Source organism: Megalops cyprinoides, chromosome 20, assembly GCF_013368585.1.
Source record: "Megalops cyprinoides isolate fMegCyp1 chromosome 20, fMegCyp1.pri, whole genome shotgun sequence".
NCBI lineage: Eukaryota > Metazoa > Chordata > Actinopteri > Elopiformes > Megalopidae > Megalops > Megalops cyprinoides.
The window spans coordinates 24,093,038-24,102,886 of record NC_050602.1 but is presented as its reverse complement, the minus strand read 5'-3'; the positions used below and the strand labels follow the sequence as shown (position 1 = coordinate 24,102,886).

The window sequence follows — 9,849 nt, the reverse complement described above, 5'->3', positions numbered from 1 at the left end:
TTGGGCAGTTTATTTCTGCGAAAACGAATGTAAAGACAATTGAAATGTGTATTTCAGCAATGAAAAACCCAGCCCTGAAGGAACTCATTACGTTTAACATCATCTCCAACTCTTATGATCAAAATCTAAGGAATAACATCTCATAATTCGACAAGAACATCAGTCAAAAAGGGGAACCTTCGTGAGCCATTAAGACATTATGAACTGCAGTACCCTATCAAGTGTATTACAGTAAGTAGCCTTCTTAATTCAACAGTGTTAATACCAGTGTAAAGATAATCTTTTAAGAGACTAAGCATCTGGCACAAGGAGTTGCTTTCCCCTGTAATATATGAATTCTGAAAATGGTTAGATTTTATATAGGTCATATGCTGTTCCAGCACAGGCAATTGAAGACAGCACTTTATTCTAATAAAGAAAAGGTTGTGTTGTTGTTATTTGTCCCAATAACGCTGTAATCTGCGCTTGCATTTTTCAAAGGTACAGTGTTTCTGAAGGCTCCTGCTTTTAGGTGGCTGTTACGGAGAGAAGATACAGATGTAGTGATAAAGAGAGGGGGGTGGTTACCCAAAGGCTGCTGGTTCCATTCCCTGCAGAGGCACTGCTGTTGTACCCTTGGGCACATTACTTAACCCACAACTGCCTCAGTAAATACCCAGCTGTATAAAGGGATAACATGTCAATGTTGTAACGTATCTAAGCTGCTCTGGATAAGAGCATCTCCTGAGCGACTAAGTGCACATGAAGATACAGCACATCAGAGGGGAGCACTGTTTGTGTGTGCTGTGCTTGTTTTTGTTTTGAAGGCTTTGGTTGCGTTTTGGGTGAGGCTGCCTTCGGCAGGACCAGCGAGTTTCACATGTTCCACCTCAGTTCCGAGGATGTTTACTACAGGAGAGGAGAAACCCCCCGCCCCCCTTGCTGCTTTTGTTAGTTACTATCCCCCAGCGAGTCACTGCTCCACCTACACGATAGCCTGTCTTTGATCTGTATGTTGGTGTATCCCTCTCCTGAAAAAAAGGAAATGTACACGTGCTCAGTGTAGCTTACATTAGGGCTCAATATAGCTCCTTCTTTGACCCACTGACCTATTCTCAGACCCCTGCATAATAATAATCTCTGTCCTAGACGTTTGGTAGGAGTGATCTCATATCTGTGTTGACCAATCAGGCTGTGAATATGTGGAGGCCCCACACTTCCTCTGTTTTCAGAGAACGGCACACAGTCTGAACCCCCCCCCTCCCAGACTCCACCCACCCACCCCCGCTGTGAAAGGGAAATTCAGACATACTTGCTGTGTAAGAGTGAAACTAACAAAATTGAATGGGTTTACAGATCCCTGCCCTCTTTCCATAACCCCCCCCCCGTGTTTCCTTCTCTGTCTCCCTCTGTCTCTGTGTCATTGATGTTGTTATGACAAAAATCCAAACATTCAAACCCGAACGTCATTTCAAATGTCACCTCAGACAGAGTCACGCTAAGCTGTGGTCTGATGCCTTAAAAAATGGCAAAAAAAAAAAAAACGGGCCCTGTCAAAGACTGCAGCCTCCCCTGGCGTGACTTTCCTGTAAGACTGAGGACTGCCCGTCATTGCCTTGTTACTCAGTTAATTTTATTTGCATTTTGAGCTTCTGACCACAGGCATGTTTCACCCCAAACTCACCCCAAGCCTACACAACAACCAAAACTTTATTTCTTTTGGAAGTTACTCTAAAAGCTACTACTCTAAGCTTCAGACCTGGCTCTTTTATATGGCACGAAATGCAAATACAGAAAAAGAGGGCTGGACTAATTTATTTAAATCAGGAATTTGTTGCACAATTCACCAAGGTGTAGTCACTAATTCAAATAAAAATTTGTCGTGATATATAATTCATTGGTATTTCACTTTATCATCAGAAAAGCAGTTTGTAAAGCTCCCCTTTCCAGTCATGACTGGAATCTTTCCCTTATTTGTGTATCTGTTTTACTGTAGGGTGTGTTATATTGCGCTTGTTAATTTATTGTAATTACTGCTAAGTATTTACATCACAACATATTACATTACATTCATTTAGCACACACTCTTACCTAGTGCAACTTCCAGTACAAGAGAACAGAAGCATAACCATTCAAGTTAAATGAGCAACAGTGTCAGACCAGGCTAACAACACCCCCAGACCAGTGAGTGTGAGCACAGCACGATTCAAGCACTACCACAAGTTAATTTGTGCTAATCTGAAACTACACAGCCTGGGAAGCCTCAGGGAAGTGAAGTACATACACTGCCATATATCAAACTGTCTTAACAAGATTTACAGCAGCAGAAGTTATCATAGCACTGTGTTGTGGATTGAGACACGTTCATATGTGATCTGTTTTGCACTGGGCATTCTGTGATTCCTGTGACTTGATCGGATGCACTTTTGAACCAATGCTTTGTCTTGCATGCACCCAGCACAGGGCTTATTGTTCCTCAATGATGGATGTACCTCCCAGCCCCCCTGCCCTGAAGTTTAACCCTTGACATGCAAGAGTCCGGGGCGTTCATAATAATAATAATAATAATATCACCAGTTGAACAAAGGCCTCTAGACAGGAAAGAGGCATGCAAATGCTTAAAATCCTTTTAATGGCATACATTTTGAATATGAGCTTCAGTTCCCTAAATAAGACACCAGTCAAATATGTTTTGTGTTTGTTTAACAAAAACAAGCTGTGTAGGGATTTCATGAGCATCTCAGATCACATTTGTTTTGAAACATATTACATTTTGCTGGGTTCCGAAGAAACTGTGTCTGCAGTAGAGTAGTAGAAATACTGTAGCAGATAGTAAGTGTAATAACGATTAAAATATGTGCTGTACTTGAGCTGAACTTTATGCTGTTTGCTGTACTTGTACTTGCTAGGGCTTCTGTCACCTAAAACTGTGCAAGAGTGCTAAGTAAATAAATTATATAACAGCTGAGAATAACTGCAACTGATCAACAGTTGAAAAGGCTGTCTTTTAGTTTGAAGCTTTAGATTGCCATGTTATTTGCTGTCTTCGCCAAATGCGGGACAATTCATTTTGTGTCACTGACTGAAAAGATTGAGTGATCCAGAAAACAGGACCTGACAAAAAGCAATTTCCCACTGCACAGAATCTCCATGCTCCTCTTTACAGAGAGAATTGAGGCCCCTTCTGATTTGTGATTGGCTGACTTTAGGTTTTGCAAACCAATCACAGAACGGTGTTCCCTTTCTGTTGTTAAGGCATGGAGATGTAGGTAAAAGGTCCCACAGAAAACTTGCCAGCACAACCCCCTCCTCACAGAGGAGGCACAGGGGAAGTAAATATTTTTGTTCAAGAAGATATGTTCTAACGTTTCCAAAAAGAAAAAAAAAAGAAAAAGACAAATATGAACTTGTCTAGCAGATTATGTTTGCCTGGCAGAAAAAGTCAACAAGTGACACGCTCTTCAGGCATGAGTTCTGTATTACATTGTGCGGTGTGACTTTTTTTTCCCCCCAGAGTTAGCTGGCTCTGAATGTGTTTATGTTCTGGGAACCGGGAACAAGATAATGTGGGGTGTGCGCAGAGGCTCAATCCCCTAATGATAAGGCAAAGGCTAAGTGTTTAGCCACAGGCTAAACAGATCCCCTTTACTTGTGCAAGGTCATCTTGTTTTGCCATACACGGTAGTCTGCAGAGAGATTTACCTGCTTTTTCACCATGTAGTTCTATTTAAAATTCAGAAAAGATCAGTCATACTAAAACTCTGATAAATTCTCTGCTGTCAGTACCAGGAAACCACCGTAAACAGCTGGGAAGGACACTGGAAACTGCTGAGTCAGTATTTTTTTTTTTGTTTTTTTCTTGCATTTCATTCAATCTGGATACCTCTCCCGCCGATAAGCATATCACAGCGTAATCCATACAAGATACACTGCTTTTCATTGAGTTATTTATTTGCTTGGCTCTTGAGAGTCAGCCAACCGAAAATGGACACGGTTTCATCAGAAGTTAATAAACATGGGCGAATGTTACACTTTTGAGACAGCATCTTAACGACTTGTATGTAGTCTCTCAACAGATTTTAATGTTGGAACTTCTTGATTACTGGCATTATTGGAAAAGGGCACAAGTCATCATAGATCAGCGTATATGTTTTGTTTGCGTCAGCTGCATCCAAGCCTCTGCGAGACAGAGAGAAATATTTACGAAGCTCCATAAGTTCATAAACGTTAGCAACCAAAACCTGTAACTATTCCAATATGTTATAAGGTCAACTGACTATAAAAATGTAGGCACTGCAGTGGAGACAGCCCATTATAACATACAGAATTAACAGTTACACACAAAGCAATCTTAGATTTCTTGGACATGTAGCAAGGAGCTGCTCGACTTTGCAGGCATTGAGGCTTTGGGACAGCTTTTCCACACTCTGAATTCAAAGCTGTTTGGTGCAAATATGAAATGACACAGTCCTCAGATTGCCTTGTCAGAAGATGTGCCTTGTGCCTTCCTTTTCTTGCATGCAGTTAAATACTGAAACATTTACCAAATGATTTTTACTGCTTAATAAAACAGTGGCAATGGTATAGACTGTCCTTTTACTCTGCCTACATAATGGTATTTGCCACCCATACGTATTGAAGAACAAGTAGCTCTTTCCCCATATTAGAGAACAGGAACACAGTGATTCCTAGAGAAACCAGACACCAGAAAACCAAGCTACAATGTAGAGCTAATCAACACAGAAACATAGGCTTCTTTTCAATCAAACCATTAAAGGAAAAAATACATGATGGTTAGGCTGAAGAGACCATACTCTTAAATTCTCTCAGAGGAAAATGCTGATTGCTTGAACGCAAGTAAGTGAATGATAATTGCATCTCCCAAAATTATATTTTCCCCCAACTGCCTCACTAAAATGTAGCATGCTTTCAGGCACAGGGTTTCCAATTCTAATCTTTTTTTCCCCATGATGCTTTAAACACTAGAACAGCAAACAATGTGTGACAGCTTGGCAGATGGCAGTGAGCAGTGTCCATTTGTCAGGTGTCATCTCACTGAAACTGCAAAAAGAGTTCCCCTGCAAAGGGGGCGCAGAGCAACGTTTGACCTTTTCTTAGGCAGAATGTGCCAGGCTTCAGCTCTGACCCCCTTGTCTTGTTTGGTGGGTAGTGTGGTTTGCATGACTGGCTGTCTATCCTAACTCACACAGAAGATCCATATCATGCATTTGTCTCTACAGGCTGCGATTCCCCTTAGCACAGGGTTAAATTTTTTGCACTGCCGGACTGATACTGTAGCAACTCATAAAATGCTCCTGAAGAAAACTGGGTCTTTAAAAGGGTCCAACTCCTGTGGTTATTCTCTTTTAGCGTTTGTTGACCCTCAACTAGATCAGGCTTCTTTTGTAAACTAGAATTCATTTGCATTAGTTAGCAAAACGTTTCCTTTTATCTTGAAGACTTCTGTCAAAGGCAAAATTGGCAGGTTCGATGTCAGGTGAAATTCCACATGTACTCAGCGGATCTTGCTGGCTACTTGGTAGCCGGAAAAACACCCTACAAACTTCATGGAGTGGTTAACAGAACATGTTAGTAGCAGGGTAAAAGTCCACCAGATCCATAAGGCTTGCAAATCCGGACTGGCCCAATATACCTGGTCTGTGAAAACGCCTTTACCCACACTGTGAACATAAGCAACAAGGATGAAACATGAGTTGAGTCAGCCACGTTTCACATTCGCCATCCCTTAAATTGTTTTACGTTGCATGCATTTCTGAGACGCTCTTATCCAAAGCAATTTCCAGCACAATAGAACATAAGTGTAGAACAAGTGTTACATTAAACATTGCAGTGGGCCTCACATTTGAGAAAAAAAGGAAGCACTCAAGTTGTGGTAAAAATATAACAAATGTTTTAATGTTGTTTCATAAAAAACACCAGGTTCAGCAACTTCAAGACTTACCAAAACAGGTGCAAAAAAGAAAAAAAAAAAAAACCAAAACAAACCTAAAAGGCCAGACAGTAAGAAGGAATCAAGTTTAGGAATTAAACTGTAGACAAGGGACCCACATGTACACAATCAACACATTTTCCTGGACCCTTCAGTGTACCGTACACGACAAAGAAATGGGAGTCCAAATGTGGATTTTAAGTATACCTGTTAGTGTTAGTTACATTAAACATGCTTGAAAGGCAGGTCAATACACAAGTACAGAACTAGCCATGACAATGAAGTGACTTCAGTCACCTGACAATTACAGCAAAACTATGGATGCCCTAATGTTTGTCTCCGTTTTAAGTAGTATTTTAGTCCATTAAAACCCCAACAGGGGCTAGGTTGGCAGAGCTCAGACAAATATTGAAGTCAAGTCTTCTGAGTCCATTCCTCTAGAGCGACCTGAGCAGACCACCTTGGCTGCCACCACATCCCCTGAATATTCTAGAAAAGTTAAGATCGATCAATTCTACTTCCGTGTGTTAAGTTGACCAGTCAACTTTGAGCTACCGAAAGACGTTTCAAACAAATTTTTTCCTTAGAGAAGCAAAACGTACAGTACTAGATAGACCTTCCGGTCCTTAAAATAGACACATGGGACTGAATGGGTGTGTGCGTAGGGGGTGAGATGTTTAGGTAAAGGGGGAGGTCAAGTTCTGGGGAATAATTCAATTCTTGTAGTCCATGGGTTCGTCGCCCTCTTCGTTGAGCAAACATGTGCGGATCAGCGCTTCTGTGACGGCATAGGGGTCGCAGTTGGCCGAGGGACGGCGGTCTTCAAAGTAGCCCTTCTTCTCCTGGCCCACTGAGCGCGGGATTCGGATGCTAGCGCCACGGTTGGCCACTCCCGCGGAGAACTCGTGGATGTTGGATGTTTCGTGGTGGCCAGTCAGGCGCCTGGCGTTGTCCAGCCCCCCCTTGGGATCGTAGGCACGGATGTGGTAGTGGTGCCTCTTGCCCAGCTTCTCGATGGACTCTTCAATGAATCTACACACGAGAGAAAAAAAAAAAAAAAACCTTTAGCAACTGAGGACACATACAAAACCTCAACTGAGCACATCTCAGAATTAATGCAGCTGTTGGCAAGGCAGTCAGGATTTGGACACTTACTTCAACCCGCCCTCTTCGCGCATCTCCTTGGTGCTGAAGTTTGTGTGACAGCCAGCACCGTTCCAGTTCCCGGGGATGGGCTTGGGGTCAAACGAGGCCACCACGCCGAAGTCTTCGCAGACTCTGTGCAGGATGAAGCGTGCGATCCAGAGGTGGTCTCCCATGTTAATGCCTTCGCAGGGACCGACCTGAAACTCCCACTAAAACAAAATGTAGCAGTTATCGCACCGATTTTGATCTATGCAGATCAAAATGCATGTCATTAGGGGGCATGGACATATCCTCTCCCATACTCTATTAATCTTGTTTAATCAGGAAACGTGTCTTAATGGAGGTCATACTACCTGAACAGGAGTACAGTTACTAATGGAATCTGTCAAACTGCAAAACCAGCACAAGTCCTCACCTGAGCCGGCATGACTTCTGCGTTTGTGCCACAGATCTGAACCCCAGCGTACAGGCAGGCTCTGTAGTGGGCCTCCACAATGTCTCGTCCATAGGCCTTGTCTGCTCCCACTCCACAGTAGTAAGGACCTGCATAACAAACCAGCTGCTTAGAAGTGTGGCCTGTACAACAAACCAGAGCACTGCCCTTAATGTTGAACATTAGTACAGTTTCAAACCAGGTCAAATCTCACCTTGGGGACCAGGGAATCCATTTGAGGGCCAGCCAAAGGGATGTCCATCAGTGCCCAGTATGGTGTACTCTTGCTCCATTCCGAACCAGGGGTGCTGGTTCTCCACCATCTCCATCACTTTCTGACAAGTCTTGCGGAGGTTGGTTTCTGTGTTAGACAAGTTCCACGTATTAAATCCTGGTTACATTAAAAATCAGCGACACAACATCCATAAGACCCAGTGATGAGAGCATCCTCTACCTGCAGGCTTGTGGTTGTACTTCAGCACCTCACAGAGGACCAGCTTGTTGGGATCTTTGCGGAAGGGATCCCTGAACATGGCTGATGGGATCAGGTACATGTCGCTGTTGGAGCCCTCTGATTGGTAGGTGCTGGAGCCATCAAAGTTCCATTCAGGCAGATCTGAGACAGAAGTAGAGAACTATGGTCATGACCAGTCATCTGAGACTGCTGCCCTCTTGTCCAGTACGGGTGCAAACCACTACCCAAATATCTACACATCTCAACTTCAGCTTTACATGGACTATTGCATTGGCATTCAAACAGTAATTCAAATTCAAATGACATTTGCAGAATTTTAAACCAAGCAAAATGTCTCCACAAAAACCTTGAATATACATTTATCTGAACACCACACATTCTGCAAATATTTGTAACTTGCCAAACACTCCAATCCTACCTTCAATGCTCTTGGGCTCAGAATCCAAGGTTCTGGTCTTACAACGGAGTCCTTCTCCTGTTCCATCAATCCAGATGTACATGGCTTGAACTTTGTCTCCCTGGGGGAGCTCCATGTACTGCTGTTTAACAGCTTTACTCAAATTGGAGCTGGCAGACGTGGCCATCTTAACTGCTATAAGACACCTGAAATGAAGAAACGATGTGATCAGAAATATTCACTGCCATGCCACATACGAAATGTAGCGTTACGAGGACTAAAATGTGGGTACTACGCGACATAACCTTCTAGCACAGTAAAATAAGATTTTTTTAAACAACGGACGAGCCGATGGCTAAAATAGTCGAATCCAAAAACGTGTCTAATTGAGAGATCCGAAGCCAAACAGCCAAGACAAAGGAAGCATGCAATTCCACGTGAGCAGACAACACACCATGAACATCTCCTCGCGACTGCAAATACTAACGAGGTTGTTTAGAGCAAACAACTTTAAGCGCATCCATTACCAGGGACATGTCAAAGATGGACGGGCTTTCCCTTGTTAAAGAACAGTGCGAAACACCGCATCAGGGAACGCAGCAGCGAACACACTACGGTAAACTTCCGACTACTAACAATGCAGTAGGCTACATCACCCTGGTTGTAGTCATGGTTACATTACTGCAATTAATCAGAGTATTACATCAGCTTAGGCTAAGACTTCTTCCAGGAACTGCTCGTACTTTAACGATTCACTGTGTACGCTGAGTACTATACAAAGTCAGAACTTTTGTAGCAAGGGTAATGAATACGTAAATGCTACAGGTTTAACTAATGTCTGACGAATACATCGATAGCCTACATAAACTTGCAATACTACACATCTACGTTACGTGAGAGAGAGAGAAAACTTCAGGTTCAAAATGAGCACAAATCAAACGTAAAGGTGATGGACAGATTAAGAACACAGCTGATTACCTGACAAAAATTTGTAATTGAAATAAAAGAAGTCGGACGGGTGAGTCCTGTAGTGTTCCTTCAAGTATCCCGATTGTGCTTCTCTCATCCTCTAGCTCCGAAACTGATGCTACGCTCAAATTTATAATGTCGAAAATTGGATCTCGGCGTCTCTGATTGGTCAGACAGAAACATGATCTGTTCGTGTTCAGGTGGTGGAAAGCACATGCGGTGATATCATTGGACGGGAACAAAAGCGCGGAGTAGTTTCGCCCCCTGCCTGAAGTGTGTGGCGTTTTTGCGGCTTTCGTAATGGTTGTAGTCAAAGGAATATCTTACAGTATGTATCAGATATATGGAAACATTGCCGTGGAAATCTGTTTATGATTTCTGTGAGATAACGGTTGAAGTGACATCACTGATTCAATATAACCATTATTTCATTACGAATAAAATGTAGGCTGTATATAAAATGTAAAAACCTTACCGTAACTATCAAAACAAAAGCGCCA

The 9,849-nt window shown here is 42.7% G+C and overlaps 1 protein-coding gene across 1 annotated transcript; it reads right to left on the bottom strand.

The window, feature by feature from the left end:
* Positions 1 to 6,151: 6,151 nt before the first annotated feature.
* On the bottom strand, positions 6,152 to 9,444 carry LOC118795630 (glutamine synthetase). The gene is made up of 7 exons (XM_036554258.1): positions 9,359 to 9,444; positions 8,402 to 8,586; positions 7,963 to 8,124; positions 7,723 to 7,869; positions 7,491 to 7,618; positions 7,085 to 7,284; positions 6,152 to 6,961 (listed from the first exon to the last, which is right to left on the bottom strand). The coding sequence occupies exons 2-7, from the start codon at positions 8,565 to 8,567 to the stop codon at positions 6,643 to 6,645; spliced, it is 1,122 nt and encodes a 373-aa protein (XP_036410151.1). The 5' UTR covers positions 8,568 to 8,586; positions 9,359 to 9,444; the 3' UTR covers positions 6,152 to 6,642.
* Positions 9,445 to 9,849: the final 405 nt, after the last annotated feature.

Excerpts from the sequence above, each read along its gene's own strand:
- LOC118795630 (XM_036554258.1), bottom strand. The coding sequence starts at position 8,567 with ATGGCCACGTCTGCCAGCTCCAATTTGAGTAAAGCTGTTAAACAGCAG. Across the intron at positions 8,125-8,401 it reads TGAGCCCAAGAGCATTGAAG|ATCTGCCTGAATGGAACTTT; the intron begins GTAGGATTGGAG and ends CTTCTGTCTCAG. Across the intron at positions 7,870-7,962 it reads GTACAACCACAAGCCTGCAG|AAACCAACCTCCGCAAGACT; the intron begins GTAGAGGATGCT and ends TGTCTAACACAG.